This window comes from Falco biarmicus, chromosome 4, assembly GCF_023638135.1.
Source record: "Falco biarmicus isolate bFalBia1 chromosome 4, bFalBia1.pri, whole genome shotgun sequence".
Taxonomy (NCBI): Eukaryota; Metazoa; Chordata; class Aves; order Falconiformes; family Falconidae; genus Falco; species Falco biarmicus.
The window spans coordinates 21,778,087-21,794,688 of record NC_079291.1 but is presented as its reverse complement, the minus strand read 5'-3'; the positions used below and the strand labels follow the sequence as shown (position 1 = coordinate 21,794,688).

The 16,602-nt window shown below is 43.8% G+C and overlaps 1 protein-coding gene across 6 annotated transcripts in view; it reads right to left on the bottom strand.

Annotated features, from left to right (window-relative positions):
- The window catches only part of CDK13 (cyclin dependent kinase 13), a 49,236-nt gene extending 36,647 nt beyond the window's left edge, over positions 1–12,589 (bottom strand). For all 6 annotated transcript variants that reach the window (XM_056338873.1, XM_056338876.1, XM_056338877.1 and 3 more), the window contains exons 1-2: positions 11,370–12,589; positions 305–910 (exon numbers count right to left, since the gene is read on the bottom strand). In XM_056338873.1, coding sequence (XP_056194848.1) covers positions 305–910; positions 11,370–12,586 — 1,823 coding nt within the window. In that variant the 5' untranslated portion in view covers positions 12,587–12,589. The remainder of the gene's footprint in view (positions 1–304; positions 911–11,369) is intronic.
- Between the last annotated feature and the right edge of the window lie 4,013 nt (positions 12,590–16,602).

Below are 16,602 nucleotides of genomic sequence, written 5' to 3'. Positions count from 1 at the left end.
AAATCATCTCTTTAGTGTACTTTTTGCTGAAAGATTCCTCCTAGATTAAGTCCTTCTCTTTTCAAGAACCACTTAAATTATTTTTAAGATCAAATTCCTTCACAATTCACTACTAATCGCCACATAAAAGAAGAGCAAGAACAAACCACCTAATGCATCAGCCTGATCTAGCAAATAGGTTTATATTTATTTTCCAAAGGAAATAATAACAACTATACAAAAAAACAAACCACCTAGATAATAACAGCAACATTAATAAAAAGGAACAGACAACCCCAAAAATTAAATGTATGTCACAACTCACCTATCAGTTTCTTTATCTTCAGGCAGCGTGGGAGGCAAAGGCAAGGGTGGCAGTGTGGAGGTTGGTAATGCAACAACTCGATCTTTCTCCTTGGTTACTACACTTGGTGTACTTGGTTTGCTTTTCTCTTTTACAGTGACTGATGGCTGTTTCACAACAGTTAGTTTATTCTCTTTTACTGCTGTAGGTTTCTGTTTAGTAATTTTGTCTGCAATTAAATTATTTTCTCCTTTTGTTTCAGGAAGTGAGACCTTTGCTTTTGCCTTGTCATTTTTCAAATTTGCGCTGCTTGTAGGAGAAGGTGTATGCTCGGTTTTTATTTTCTTCAGGTCCTTTACATTGTTCACTTGAGGTGCACTTACAGCAGTGTCAGTGTTTCCCTTAGTAGGTGTTGAAGTATTGGAAGCTTTTGCACTGGCTTTGGCTGCCTCAGCAGCTCTTGCTTTTTTGTTTTTGTTCAGCTCAGCAGCCAGGCTACTCTTCAGAGTTAATGTACTAGGAGAAATACTTGAATGACGACTTCTGGATCTAGACAATCTGTGTCTGCTACGAGACCTCGAGTGCCTCGATGAATACGGACTTCTGCTTCGAGATTTTGCTGATCTCCTGTTTCAAAAAAGTCAAGATTTACCCAGTTAAAACTGAGTCTGCCTGCTTTCCCAGTATATCTGCTTTTTTGACAAGCTACTTCTTAAAAATCATTATCACCATGCCTATAGAATAACCAAAAGTCTAGGAAACAGAAAAGATATTTCATAAAGAAAATATTAAAAAAATCTACAGAGTTAATCAATCAAGATTCTACACCTGAACAGGTTGTTAGAAAATGTTAACACTTGCTTAGATGTAGTTTCTCCCATTAAAGAACTGCAAAATACAAGTATACCTATAGTATACCTATAGGACAGATACGTTCCTTTTTCCTCACTACTTATCAGGGATGATTTTCTCCTTTAAAGATAATCTGATCCTATGCAACTTGTGCAAACACTTTTAGTATATGGAGTATTTAAGAAAAATTAATCTGGCAACATGTCCAGAATTCAACAAAATGAAATTAATGTTACAACAACGAGACAAGAAAAAAATCTAAACACTACAATGAAACAGTAACTTTAGCAACTTCTTAAGATTCACTTTCTCAACTGTCATTGAAATAAGTTAGTTGAAAAAAAACCTGCCAGAATACTACAGGTTGCAATGTAACCAACAGAAAGACAGCAACAAATCTTAGCTTTCTTTTTTGAAATTTAACTGTATGCTTTTTCCCTAAAAAAAAATCAGAAGTACCCAATCCTTGTTACAACTACTGATAAGCAAACATAATCCACAAATAGGCCTATACTATTTGTATATAGGCACATACTTTATTCATCAGAATACAGAGAAAAATAAGGAAAAAAATATCTAAGCCATCTACAAAACCATAGCAGGAAAACAACCTAGAATGAGGGCAGAGGTGGGGGTGAATCTTAAATTAGAAAACCACACTTTACTGTGCAAAAATACCATTTAACCATTTTTCATTCAATTTTTCAAAGGGATATCCTAATTTGCCCAGTAGTGGGTTTTATCCAGTTCTTCATTAAAAAGCAAAAGGGAAAAAAATTAATTGAGGTGAAGGGCATGGAACAACTAGCCTAATACCCTGCTACCAGACAGAAAAATTACGAGATACATGAAATGCAAGGGTTTTTAACCCATTTTACCTAAGAACAGCAAGGGTATTTACCAGATTTACAAGTATTGTCTTGATTACAAGTTTGATGGAAATCTATTTTGCTTGAGTATATCACTTGAAGGGAGGACAAAGTATAATTAGGATAAAAAAATGTATTCACTAGCTAAACAAAGTAAAAACTATCAAGCAATAGCAAAACCAGGACTTCTGGAGACACAAGAATTTCAGACTTCAAAAGATAGCACCAGTGTACAGAGGCTGCCAACCTCCCCCCCCCCCCCCCCCAACCCCAACTCCAAACTCAATACCAAACAAAGCAGCCAAATACAAGCATTACAGACTATCGACCCCTATGTCAAATTTAATTTTAGTAACAATTAAATTAAATCATTCTAATTATCCACACAAATTACATTTCAATGCTTCAACCAAACAACTACTTAATATAGTACAATAATGTTTCTATTTTGTGTGCAATATTTACTAATTTCCAAATTTACACCTGTTCCTGCATTATAAAAGCAACTCTTTTCAGTCTTCTTTCTAAACCAATGTAAAAGTCATTTAGGTAAACCAAGTTTATGTAGAAATGATTGAAAACAATGTGTAGGTACACACACTATATACTGCAGCACAAGCTTCAAAATTCTATAGGTAAAACTGATCCAAATGGCTAGACCCTTGAAAGAAAAAATGAAAGAATTAAAAAAATCAAACCCCAGATGAGGACAACTCTGAAACTAACACAGTGAAATTCTATGCCAGGAGTAAAGTTTTATAGAATACCCTGGCACAGCAGGATAACAATAACAGATGGTAATAACAAACCCAACAATAAAATAATAGAAGGTTTTTTATATTTTAATTAAAAAAAAAGCAAACTGCACAATTCCGTTATCTGAAATTTCAATGAAAATGTAAGGTTTGGTTCACTTCACTAGAGACACTAACATCCGTATCCATCAAAAAACACACACATAATATCGGTCAGAAAAATTCCCTTGAAAGCTCACTTCTGCTCCATTACGAACCATGTTGCTGAAGTTATTTTTCCTCATTATTACTTTAGAAATCTAAGTACCAAATCCCACAGAAAATTTTCAGATGCTTGGCCAAACTGGAGTAAAAGTGAAGTAGTACATAAGTTCCATAATACAGAGTTAAGATGGGCTAGTAGGAAGAAAAAGGAGGGCTGGAGACTATTCTGACAACACATACACTTCAAATGCTAGGCCAGAGCTCTCCTCACAGTTATCTCACTTTCCAAGAGGAATTATTATCTCAAGCAGAGGCATACTGCTATAGATCCACACCAGCTGTAACATCAGTGTAATTATATTTCTCCAGCATCAAGCACAAGCTAATAAGCTCCATTAGTCCTAAACTGGCTTCTATAATTGATACATCATTTGCAAGGATGTCACTGACCTGTCTTGGAAAACATCTGCTTGCACATCTTGTTCCTACATCAACTATTTTAAACTGACACTGACTCCAGTTACCTGCAGAACACAACCCACATCCCAAGGACTTCACTCCAGCCTCACTAAACTTAAAACATGTCCTAAAGGTCTCAAAACCTTCCTAAGTACAATTTCTGGTTTGTTAGGGGGGTTGGTGGGGTATTTTTTGTTTGTTGGTTTTGAAAGACACCTCATATAAAGCAAGTACTCTATATCACAAACAGAAATACGGACATAATTTCACATGCACTTGAAAAGAGAAGTAGCAGCTTAAAACGCTACAGTTGAGACACCATGCCTGATCATAAGACTGCTTCTGTTCCACTTCAGTTCAAAGAGGCTCATTTATATCACTACCAAGGATGAAATGAGAAAATCTGTTCAAATTAATGACTACTAATGCTCACCTGATCACCTACCATAACTTGGGGGGGAAGAGGCAGATTTGCAAATCTGGTGCAAAAATTAACCTAAATCTTTATACTTTCTTCAGAAACAAACGTGTAAGGAAGCCAAGCATTGACAATGGATTGATGTACATATTTTACCAACATTAGTCAAGAGAGTTTAGGATGTGAACATGGATCTATGCAAGCTCAGAAAAAAACACCCCAACCATTCTCCATCACAGGTTTCACACCCCAAATGACAACAGTGTAACTTTCTCATGTCAGAATTGCATCCATCTGGGAGACAGCAAATACACATGCACACAAATATTTATGTTTCAGTTCTAGTACATACTACAGCCCCTAACAGCAAATCAAAATGATAGCAGCCTAGTTATGAAATATGTTGATTAAGTATAATCTCTGCACTGGCTTAATTTTTCCAAAAGTTTTTCATTATTTAATTTTATGTCAGAAAGAAAATTTATGTTGCATTACACAGTGCATGTCTGTGCTAATAATAAACTAGAACTTTCTTTGGCATTCCAAAGGCCTTTGCAAGAATCCCTTGCTGTCCCTTGTCCACTGGGCTAGACCCAAGAGAGTTAGAGCAAAAACATTAACACTTTCAACTAAACACACAAATGCTGAATCTTAAGTAAAAGGCAACTTTGTCCAAGTGCTAGCTACTCAAGTTACAATGATAAAACCTGCTGTTTTCATAAGCCTAATGATCTTTTCAAATATTCAGCTATCACTTTCTTCCATCAGCACTAGTTCAAAAGTCCCATGAGAACCTTCCAGGCTAGACAAGACTTATGTACAAGTTTCCATCTATAAAAATGGCACAAAACAAAAACTATGGACATTTACAAGCTTTCCCTCAGAAGCATATACAGAACTGAGAGTGGAGAAATACTGCCTTATACATAATAAAACCAGCCAACTTCACTCTATTCAAAGCTAACACTCATTTGACCTAAAAGATGAAGTCACAGCAGCACAGAAACTGGTTCACACAATAGCGAGTGTCTGCCATTTAACAGGACGCTGCCATTTTACTGGGACCCTGAAAACACACCAGGAGAGATATCTGAAATATACAATGCTCTCTAAATCTTCCAACAAATTTCTATTAAATGTGCCTGCATGCACACACACGTATATAAAAGACCTTATCTGACATTCACCACCAACTACCTCACCTTTTGTTAGGAGTTTGTTTTTAACACAGTAAACAGGAACACATGAAGTGGCTACAACTGAAAAGAACTGTGTTGCAAACAGCAAACAAATCCAACAAAACATTCCAATTTTTTTTTTCACCCAAGCCTGGAGAAATCAGGAAATGTACTAAACTTACGTGCCACATCCCAATCTCCCAAATCAAACGCACCAGCATCTGCTGGTAAGGCACACGGGAGGGACTACTAAGCAGCTACTGTTTGAGTCAAGTTTACTGATGCTTCTTCCTATTTGCACCCAGGATTTCTACCTCATTTACAAGGCACCTTTGCCATCCTTAGTAATTTACAAGCATACTGCATTCACTTTACACAGGCCTATATCCCTACAAAGAGTGTAACTGCCAGACTTCATAACATTCATAAAATCACTTCTGAACCATATACAGATTTTAATATGCCTTTATACATGGAGGGGGAAAAGAAAACAAAATAAAAACAAACAAACAAAAAAAAAAGGAGAAAAAAGAAAAGGAAACCCATCTGCCTAAAACCCATAAGTATCAGTAGGACTAGCCTGCATTATAACTAAGCAGCTCTAAAGCTGCTTTTTTTTTTTCTTCCAAAGACAGCAACAAAGGAGACTAGAAGCAAAACTAGATAAGCTGCAAAGGGAAATGGAGGTAATTACATAATATTATGTATAGGTACAAAATAAAACCAGAAAAAAAGTTTAAGACATTATCTACAAAACACATATGAGAAGAGGCAGATGTAAAGAAACCACTGATAGAGGAAGAAAGCACTAATAAGGAAGTCACCTTGAAACTAAAACTCAGCACTGCTCTCCTTCATTCTTCAGAACAACAAAAAGAACCCTACCCTCCCAAGAAATTATTTTAAAAAAATATTGGTTTAAATATCACAGGTTTTTTTTCTTCTTAGTATTATTTTGCGTAGCACCATACATTTCACAAAACAAACCAGCACTCATTTTTTATCTGCCTACTTAACACAAGATACATATTCACATATATAAAAACTACTTAAGATATCAAAGCCTTACTAGTTACAAGTTTCAAAACTGTTACAATGTTGTTGTTCCTCAAAAGGAAACATTGTATTGAATTTCACAAGTTAACTTATTGATTACCGAACAGTAGATTTATTAATGTATTTAATAGAAAAAAGTTTACTGATGTAGTACCACTTACATTCTCAATCACAGAATGAAAGAATTCCAAATAGTAACTTAAAAATTAAAGTGCTATATTTTACTCTCTTGATATTTGAAAGCATAGAGGAAGAAGCAACAATAACAGTGTTAAACATGTCAGATTTCCAGGAATACAGGTCTCACTCAGCTTACACGGTTTTTATCATCAAGCTATTTTCTAGGTGCTTCTTTCCTTCCCATTCCAACTCTCCCTTTAATACAAAAAAAAAAAGCATTTTATTGACAAATCATAACAGTCATGTGTTATCTTCTCATGTTTGTAAACTTGAAAACCTCTTTTCTTCTTAACCGCTTTAAGAGCAAGCTAAATCCACCACGCTAGTAGCGAGCTACGCATGTTACCTAAGCACAAACAGTATTACACACTCTGAATATATCAGGGTCTACAGAGCCTAACAAAGGAACCAATTTTGTCCGTAACTTTTGGACAAGACAATACAAAGGGATTCATGAGAATACAACTGGAAAAACAACAAATTAAGCAGACCGCAAGAGGTTAAAACACCCACTGTAGCCCAGCTCTTTCAATAACTACCAGTGAATGCTGCACTACTGACTAAGCACTGCCATCTTCCCTAGCACAGTAAGGTCATAGTGTATTTGAAAAGGGAGACCTAAATTTAATCAGTTGGCTTCACCACAGATCTTCCAAGACATTTATAATCACCCAGTAACATAAACCACCTTGACAAAACATTCCAGTTCATAGTATAGCTTTTCTGTGTTGCATTAGCAGGCAAACGTATAATTCATTTCTTTATGCCACAGCAGTAATAGTGCTCTCTGACTTGGTACCTTATTAATTGGTTTTATTTATTTTCTCTAGCCCCTAGTTCAAGGTTATATTCTAAGCAGCTCTGCAACAACCACCTACTCAGCCGCTTTGTGCATGAAGACTAGATAACTTGCCTTCCTGATTCAAACTGTAAATCTTTAAAATGGTCTCCAACAGATACAGCATAGGAATACTGAAAAATTTGGAACATGAATTTTGGTTCTTAAATCTGCTTTATAACCCTATCTTTTCAGATGAGAACTCTGCCTATAAAGAAATCAATCTGCAAGAAAGTCAACTCAAATGCTGAGTTCTAAACACATTAAAAGTTTTTTTTTTTCAAATTAAGTCCCTTTCCACAAGGGAAGCAGCAGTGCAATGAGGAAAAGGAAAGGCACATCAACATGGCTGGACAAAAGGCAAAGTCCACTGCCAAGTAACAAAACAAATCTTAATAAGATGAGAGTATGTACTACAGTAAGAGCCTCAATACACACTGGAAAAAATAGCTATTCCAACAGTGAAAACCTACAGTTTCACATTTTCAATTCTGCAAAATACAGTTTTACTAAACAAGATTATAAAGCCTTATATGAAAAAAATCTGTTTTCACCAAGCAAGGGGAAAAAAACATCTGGAAATCTCCCCTACTCCTTTAAGTCCAATAGTAGCGGAATTACTGGATTCAAAGTTACTTTTAATATCAAGTGTATGAAACCATGTCTTCTTCAGCATTAATATGTATTTTACAATTTTTCTTATGCTTGTTTCAGTTTTGTACACAAGCAATCCATGTTTTGCAGACATTCACTACTACATACTAGCTACAGCTAGAGAATGAGATGGCTCTATAATACCAATAAGAAAAGAAATCTGGTATTTTTCCTATAAGCAACATCCACACACAGTAGTACTATGCTAGTAGTGCCCCACCCACTTAACTTTTATCTAGGCAGATGGGTAGGTGTATTCAAATTCGGTAAAATGTGATTACTCATCTACAGAGCTAAGTGAATTAAATGTGTGATCACATAGCATATGACCTAACTGAAGGTATGAAAAATAGTTCTTCTCTTCCCACAATTCCATACTAAACTAGTTTCCAAAGAGAGACTTCTCTGCTTATTTTGTCAACCGTGAGTTTTAATTCCTCTCCCGCCTTTTTCTGTATGCTATTTTTTAAAAAAATCCTGTCAGCTTATCACAAGAGAAAGACATACCTCACACTTTTGGTGTTATGGAAGAATTTCCATTTTGAAAAAGTGCACGTGCTACTTCAGAACAGCTGTGTTACTATCCACAAGAAAATATAGTAACACAAATCCATCAGCAGCAAGTAAAGGAGTTCTGTCCAACAAGTGGAAACAGCTCAATCAGTCTGCCCAAAACACAGATGTTTACTGCTATAATAATGGAAAAGGCAATTAGTCCACCATTCAAAAAGAATTTTCCAAGCATGGGAAGCTTATCTGGTGTCTCTCCTTCTCTTCAGAACCCACATCCAGGCAACATCACCAGAAAACAGTATTCACAGTCACTACTGTCTAACTCAGAACAATTGCGCTGTTGCTGCTGCTGCTTGAGAAAACTAGGGATTCAAATGAGTGAAGCAGACTTCGCTTGTTTCTCTTCCACTATTTACTAGAAGTTTCTCCCTAAGCAGCTCAGAGACCTAGATGACAAAATCAGCACTCTAGACACATGAGCTTTCCAAGTGTGTTAGGACCACTTAATTCTCATTTTCTACATACCAAGTAACTAGGGAATTTATGTAACATTACAGAAGACACATATACGAGATATAGGACGAAAAGAGCAAAAAAAGGCTTGTAGCCTGGAATGCTCGGTCACATACAAAGTTCTTACTGTCTTGACACCATTACAGCTGGATACAAGCCCAGAATTAAGTCTTTAAATCATTCAGATGAAGAAGACAGGTGCTGTAAGAAGCTGTTGCCTTCACAAAACTGTACTATTCTATCAAGTCTAAGGCCACTATACCATCACATAAACAGCACGGCAAAAATTTTCAGCCTTTTGGGCATACCACCACAGAGTCAAGTGAAAAAAAGCTGTTATGACGCAGTTTTGAATGGCTAAAACTATTTTATAAATACCTCCCATCTTTATTTCTCCACTGCCGCCCCAATACACATAATGCATAATAGCTGTATGGCAGCAAAGAACAGTAGCTGATGTTTCTCCACAGCAGGTACACATTATGAACAACTAAGTTTATCTTCACACTTTGTTTCTTTCCTTTTCTGTGAAAACGACATTTTTACAAGGAATGCCACATTAGGACAGACCAACCTTGCTTTCCACATACAGCAACCTCTTCTTTTCACTCAGCCATTCCAATCCCTCTCCAGTATACCTGACAATCTGCATTTGTTAACTAAATAATTTATCTGTGTGCAGTTAAAGATGGGATGCAAATTCCAGTTTAAGCAGAGGAAGGAAGGTGTGAAGTCACAAAGCTAACTCCTAGGAACACATTTGCAGCTCAAGGAAGACTTACACATTTACCACAGAGACAAAACAAAACCTAGGAGATTTAAACTGTCATGTTTCAAATCACAGGCCCACTACCATCAGAAAAAAAAGCAGCACAACACTCCTACTAAACTTTGCTCTGTACCTGTCCTCTAAAAAACATCTGTGCCTTCTACTACAGTCCCATCAGTCAGCGTATAAGACAGGATTCTAAACTAACTGGACTGTCAATGTGACTAATAAGTGCAAACAGAGCATACATAATTTTGCTCATCATTATCACCTCTCTTATTCCAAGATAAAAGCATCTACAGCAAGTAATGTGATTCCCAGAGTGTTTAAGTCAAAACTATGCACATAATATTCCTGCTATTCTATTATTCAAATAATCTTGAAAGCGTATCCCTTAACCACTGGTAACAGGCTTTCATGGAACAACGACGATGACGTGCTGTTTTTCTGACCACTCACAGTGTCTTCTGCTTGAAACACCCTATTGTTTACAAAATTATTCCATGCAACCATATTTTAAAACAACCACTATTTTTTTTTCCCAAAGGCACCTTTGTTCTATCTCCCCGAACAAAGTAGGACACAATTTTGTTACTCTGTTCTTCAAACAGCATTCAATGCACACCCAGGACAGCTGAATACCAACAGCCAGTGAAACACAGAACAGCTTCAGCATCTTTATTGGATGCACTGTGGGACACCCCCCAAATGGTGACCAACACAAAGTGCTCATTAGGAACACCAGACAACAGTTCTCAGACAACCCACCAGGCAATGCCTTGTAAACAAAATTATTGCTGGTGGAACAGCAAATCACCCAATACGTTTACAATTGAAGTCCAGATGTGAATTCAAGTAAGCCTATAAACAATGAGGCAACGGTAAGATTCCAATACAGGAAATCTTCAGTTATAAATATACACTAAGCAAACACTTTGGATTCCCAGTGGTTTCGCTGCAGGTTAAAATATTCTGAAGAGCTTTAACTCTGCCACACAGTTTCTATCTGATTAGAGATACAGCCCACGTTTCCTGTCCATATAAAATTACAGAAGTCACAGCAACGCTGACCTTTACATTCCCAGTTCCTACCAACAAAGTGATTCGCAAGCGCACGTCAAGTGTATACATATATATAACCCGATTGGAAAAAAAGCTTACATGCGTTTTCATAGGTTGTGCAACACACGAAAGACAATTTAACAAAACTTGACACTGGCTCCTTTTCCTAGCAAAACAGAAACCCTAACTCTTTCTATAGATCTCTAAAACCAAGAAACACTTGTAACACAAACTGCCTGTCAGCTTACTTGCTCTTTAGATTAGTGGGAATTAAACCAAACACAGTTATATTGAACATGCATCCTTTTATACAGGGGAACTGAATACGTAAAAACGTACCTGAGAATCTCCGTACTTCACAAGCAAAGCTTTAAAAATCAAAATCGGTCCTTAAGAAAACCTGGCCTCTGAGAAGCATCTTCACTCTCATCTGAAGATGTTCTCATGGCCTTTAATATTTAAAAAGCCTATTTCCAGCTAGGTGATCTCCCACGGAGAGAAACTAGCTGCAGAAGCGCTGCAGACACCCACGTCTCCCTTTCTCCCAAAGACAGGACAGGAGAATCTTTGTATGTCTCCAGCTCCCCTTCCCCCCACCTCAGCTTTCTGGCAGCAAGCAGGCACCGAGGGAGGGCTTTTGTTGCTAGATGCGAGCCTCCCCGGCAGGCCCTGCAAGCCAGCACCAGCCCCAACCCACCCTCACCCCCCTCCATGCCCCCAGCCCGGTCCCAGCGCCCCCCTCCTCCCGGTCCGGGCCTGCACTCACCGGATAACGGGGCTGTAGGGGCTCCGCGACCGGCGCCAGCTGCTGTAGGGGCTGGGCGACACGTCCCCGCCGCGCTCATAGGAGCTGTGCCGGCTGTAGCTGGGGGAGCGGCGGCGGCTGTAAGGGCTGAGGGGCGAGCGGCCGCCCACCGGGCTGAGCGACTTGCGGCTCCGCTGGCTCTGCGAGGAGCGGTGCAGCGGGGGGCTGTCATCCCGACCGGGGCTCGGGGACGAGCGCTGCCGCCGGTAAGCCTTGGGCTCGGGCTTGTCATCTCGGTAGGCCTTCGGCGGGTCCTTGTAAGCCGAGGGCGGCTCCTTGGCTGCTTTAGTCCGGCTGCGGTGCGCTTTGCTCTCCCGCTCTTTCCTGCCGCTGCTGGGCGAGGCAAGGGAGCCCTTCCTGCGGCCGTCGCTGCCGCCGCTGCTGCTGCTCTTGAGTCCCTCCCGGTCCTGGCCCCCAGTGTGGTTGTGGCGGCTGCGGGACTTGGAGGAGGACGAGGAGGCCTCGGGTCCCCCGCGGCCCGCCGCCGCCCCCTCCTGCTGCGCCTTCTCCTCCCCCCGCCGTCGGTGCTCCCGGTGCCGCTCCTTGGAGCGGCCGCTGCTGCCGCGGTGCTCCCGGCGGGACCGGCCGCTCCGCTCCGCCTCGCCCCGCTGACGCTGGGTCCCGCCGCCACCGCCTGAGGAGGAGGCCGGGCTCCCCCCGCCGCTGCCCGCGCCGCCGCCGGCCGCGCCGCCGCCCACCAGCCCTTCGGACTGGGAGCTCACGTCGTCGTACTCCTCCACCAGCGTGCTCAGACCCCCGCTACCGCGCCGCTTCTCCACCTCCTGGGTCCCGCCGCCTCCGCCGCCGCCCCCGCGGCCTCGCCGCCGCTTGTGCCGAGAGCCCGAGCGCCGCTTGCCCCGCGGCCGCTTCCGCTCCCCCCCGTCCCCGCAGCAGGAGGAGGCGCCGGTGGCCGCCAGGAAGAGCAGGGACTGCGGCGGCAGCGGCGGCTGCAGGAGCGGGGGCTGCAGGAGGGGCGGCTGCAGCAGCGGGAAGAGCAGCGGGTGAGGGGCCGGCGGCGGAGGGGGGGGCTGCGGCTGGGCCGTGAAGCGCTTCCGTCTCCGGTGATGCAGCCGCTTCTTGTCGGCCGCCGCCTCCACCGCTGAGCTGCTGCCGCCGCCGCTGCCCCAGCCCCGGCTTCCCCCGCTCCCGCCGGCCGCCGCGTCCGAGGTGCTCGGCATCGAGCTCACTCACGGCCGAGAAGGAGGACGCGGCCTAGGGAATCCGCCGCCCTCAGGGCGCCACCGGCGCCATGGAGACCCGGCGCCGCGCAGACACACGGGGACACACGCCGGCCGGCGCCAGGGCCTGGCTCGCTCCCTCGCTCCCCGGCCGGCTGCCGGGGCCCGGCCCGCCTCGCAGCGCGCCCGGCCGCGCCGCCTCACATGGGGCCGCGCCGCCACATCGGGGGGAGGAGGGGTCGCGCCGCCCGCCTTCGGGCCGGGGTCGTGGCCGGGCGCTGCCCGGCGCGGCGGCGGAGCGGCGGGGGTCTCCCGCGGAGCCGGCGCGGCCTCCCGCAACGCGGAAGTGGCTCCAGGCGGCGGCCTCCTCACTCCATCCCGGGCCGCGGCTGCCTCGTCCGTCGCCGGGCGGCGCTGCGCGGGGGGTGCGGCCGCCGGGCGCGGGCCGCGGGGCCGTCGCCGCCTCCCTCACCCGCTCCCCGGCCAGGCGGCGGGGTCAGGCCGTGCCCGGCCGCCTGCGGCGGGCTGTCCGAGGCGGCGCCCGGCGCTGCGCTGGCCCCGAGCCCGCTTACCCTGCCCGGCGGCTCCCAGCTGCCCGGTCCCGAGTCGCTGGCGGCCGGCAGCGCTGGCGCGGCCTGGGTGCTGCGCGCGGGTGACACACGCATACACACGCACCGGGGACACGGCCCGGCGGAGCGCGGCGCATGCGCGGGGCCGGCGGCGCGAGGGGGGGGGGCCGCGCCCCGCCAATCGCGCGCGGGGCTGCCGCCCTGGCCCGCATGCCCGGAGCCGGGAGAGATGCGCCGCTCTCGCGAGAGTTCACCCCTCCCCCCACACCCAACGCCCGGGACGGGGAGGGCGCAGCTCTCGCGAGATCTTGCATCTCGCGGTAACTGCGTCGCGCTCGCCCCGCGGGCGGAGGGAGGGGGTGCTTCCGGGCGCGGGGGTCAAAGATCGCTTCCGGCGCAGGGTGGGGAGGGGCGTGGAGTCGGCTGCCCGCTCGCCTTTTCTCCTTTCTTCTGTCCCGGCGGCCTCTAGAGGCCGGAGGCGGAGCGGTGGAGGTCCTCGGGGGCGGCCCGTGTCAGGCTGCGGGCGGGGCGGTGGGGGAGGCGCCCCGGGCAGCGGGCGGGATGCTAGCGTTGGGCCGCAGTGGGTCTTGGGTCGCTTGTCCCCGGGCTGCGGCCTCGGCTCCCCTGCGTCTGCCCCGCAGCGGGGTGTGTGTGTTCGCTGGACGCGGCAGCCTAGCCTCTGATGGCAGCCACAGAAGAGCTTTCTTTAAAATTTCGAATGCTTAAGCCACGTGTACTTTGTTTACATTTATACGCATCCATTCAGGCTTAATATATTTCTAAATGCATACTCCAGCCAAAAAAGTACTTTACTGCGGCTCCACATCTGCCCCATTCAGATCATACGCATGAGCAGTGCAGCATGGATTTCATTCTGCCTTACCATGCAAAGTGTGCTCATGTTTTCTTTGTGACTTTTGATTGAAAATGCTATGGTAGAATGTAAGTTGCCTGTAGCATCTATAAGGGAGTGGCAGGGAAAAACACATAAGCCCAAGCTCTGCGCCTTCTCCCGCTTTGTGATGTTACTGGCCGAAGAACTATCATTGAAATGATCATCAGAAGCATGGAACCCTATAAAGCTCCAGGAATTGGCACTCTGGAAAACCTAAGAGCAAAATGCTGTGGCAGACAGAGTATCAAGTTTGCAGGCTGATTTAGTCGTATGAGGAAGTGAGAACAAGTGTGGTTTTAAACATTTTTCCAAAACAAGCTATTTAAGAGTTTTGTGTCTTATTTCCATGCTGAAAGATGTAATGTAGGTCACCTAAGACAAATTTCAACACAGGAGAGTTACTGATATTTTCTATTAAGTGAACTGTATTGGAAGAGAAAGATTTATTTCAGCTACAAATATGTAGAAAGGCTTCTGCCGTGTCTGTCAAGAAGTAGCTCTTAGCTCTCCACTAACTAAAGCATAAATTCCTGTCCAATTAGTTATTTTCATATGAAGGATGTAATTTAATAACAAAAGTTTTAATTCCGTTTGGTAGCAAGTCTTTTCCTCTACTCAAACACAACAGGAACAAATATCCAACTCATGACTGCCACGATTTACATCATACCACAGGGTACGTCCCTCTAAGGCCTCAGATGAAATCCAGGGCCAGAGCAGAGCTACAGCTGGCAGGAATACCTTACCATCTTGAAGGCTGATATCATCATCTTACCATCATCTGCAGGTTGGAGGTGATGGATGAGGACATTTCAAAGACAAAGCTGAAATACTCACCTGCTGGCTTGTGTAAGCATAATGGGACCACTAAAACTTAGATTTATTGATTTCTCCCTTAAGTGAAATTGACTGAAAATTTAGTATTTGTTATATTCTAATGAAGTAAGACAACGTGGGCAATACATTTGTACTTTTCCATCAAGCCAATTCATGTATAGGCTACCAGCTCACCAGAATTTACAGCATGGTTAAGTGAGATGAGAGAACAGTTATACATTTCATTTTCATGCCCCTCTCTCAAATGTCTGGAGGCTGAAAAGGAAGGTAAAACACCCACAAACTAACAGGTGAAGGACAAAATTAATCTTCTAGGTAAAGGCAGCATGTTAAATGCAACATTTAGTGATGCATACCAGAAGATGTAGACTGCAAAGAAAGATTTCTTTCCAACTCCTCGGTTGTTGCTGTTGTTCATGATCAACAGAGTTGCTAAAGACAAATTAAAAAGTGCACTTGTGTCCAAGTATGTTGTTTTCTCAGAGATTCAGAGCAGCAATGAGAAGAGACCTAATAAAATACCTGTGAGATACCAAGTTTGATAAAGATGCCTTAAGTCCAGCTTTTTTGGAATACTTGTTGTCTGCAAGTCTGCTTCAGTGGGAACTGCCCTAGCCACAGAGAGATGTTTCTAGGCCTGAGACACAGGACTGGGGTTGACTCCATGAGATTGTCTCTGCTGGAGCCCTCCCAACAGTCCTCCTTTCTTTCTCCAGAGGAGAAAGGAAAAGAAAAAAAACAATCAGTCTGAGGAACCATTTCAAGGGATTGCAGGAATACAGGACCGTGGAGGAAAAAAGATCACTGCAGTTCCTTTCATATGAATATCCAGGTGAGGTTATGAGCAGGGTAGGTGAAGGTGAATGTTAAATCCTGTGCTAGTGGCTGATGAAGCACGTGATAAACCACTCTTACTTTTTCCCCACAGAAACCAGTGCAGTAGTCTCACACAACCCTGCTGTAAGTCTAAGCAAACTTAAGTACTGGTGCATGGTATTACTAAAGCAATGCAGACCACGTACATCCTCAGCCTGATTACTGTTAAAAGCAAGAGGTATAAGGGAGATTCAGGATTACCATCTCCACATCCTTTGTTCTACTTTAGAAGTTGGTGTGATGGAGAATCTCACGTGAGCAGGTCTCCTCTCTATGCCGCTTTTGTCCACAGAGCAACACCAGTAATTTCTTCACAAAATTAAGAATTTGCATAACTGCAAATCAGATAAAACCAAACAGTGTCCTACACATAGTATAATAGGTTTTTGCTTTAGCAAGATCATGGGAGTTACACGCTTTGTTCATTTACAGTATTCGTGTGAAGTGGTCCCATGACTCTAGAGAAGTGATGCCCTTCACCCTTCCCAGTTTACCCACTGTACTACCTACTATTAGTTCCCAATCACCAAAGCAAATCCAGTGAATATATCATGATCATAATTTCAACTGTTTTCGGGAGTAGGTAACTAAAGGCTGATTTCTGTACAGAAAAGGCTTATTTCTAGGTGGCCAATGGAACCAGGAACAGGATAAAATTGGTGTCACTATTGGCTGAAATACTTAGGGTATTCTATAGCAATAAAGCAATTCCTTCCTGGAACAGCTCAATAGACTAGGAGGGATGCTGGAGAGTTAATTTAATCCTTAGGATTGATCCTAAGGAACAGCCTTAACATGATTTTTGTTTCCTCTTCCTTAAGCCTGTGAAGCAGAGTGGT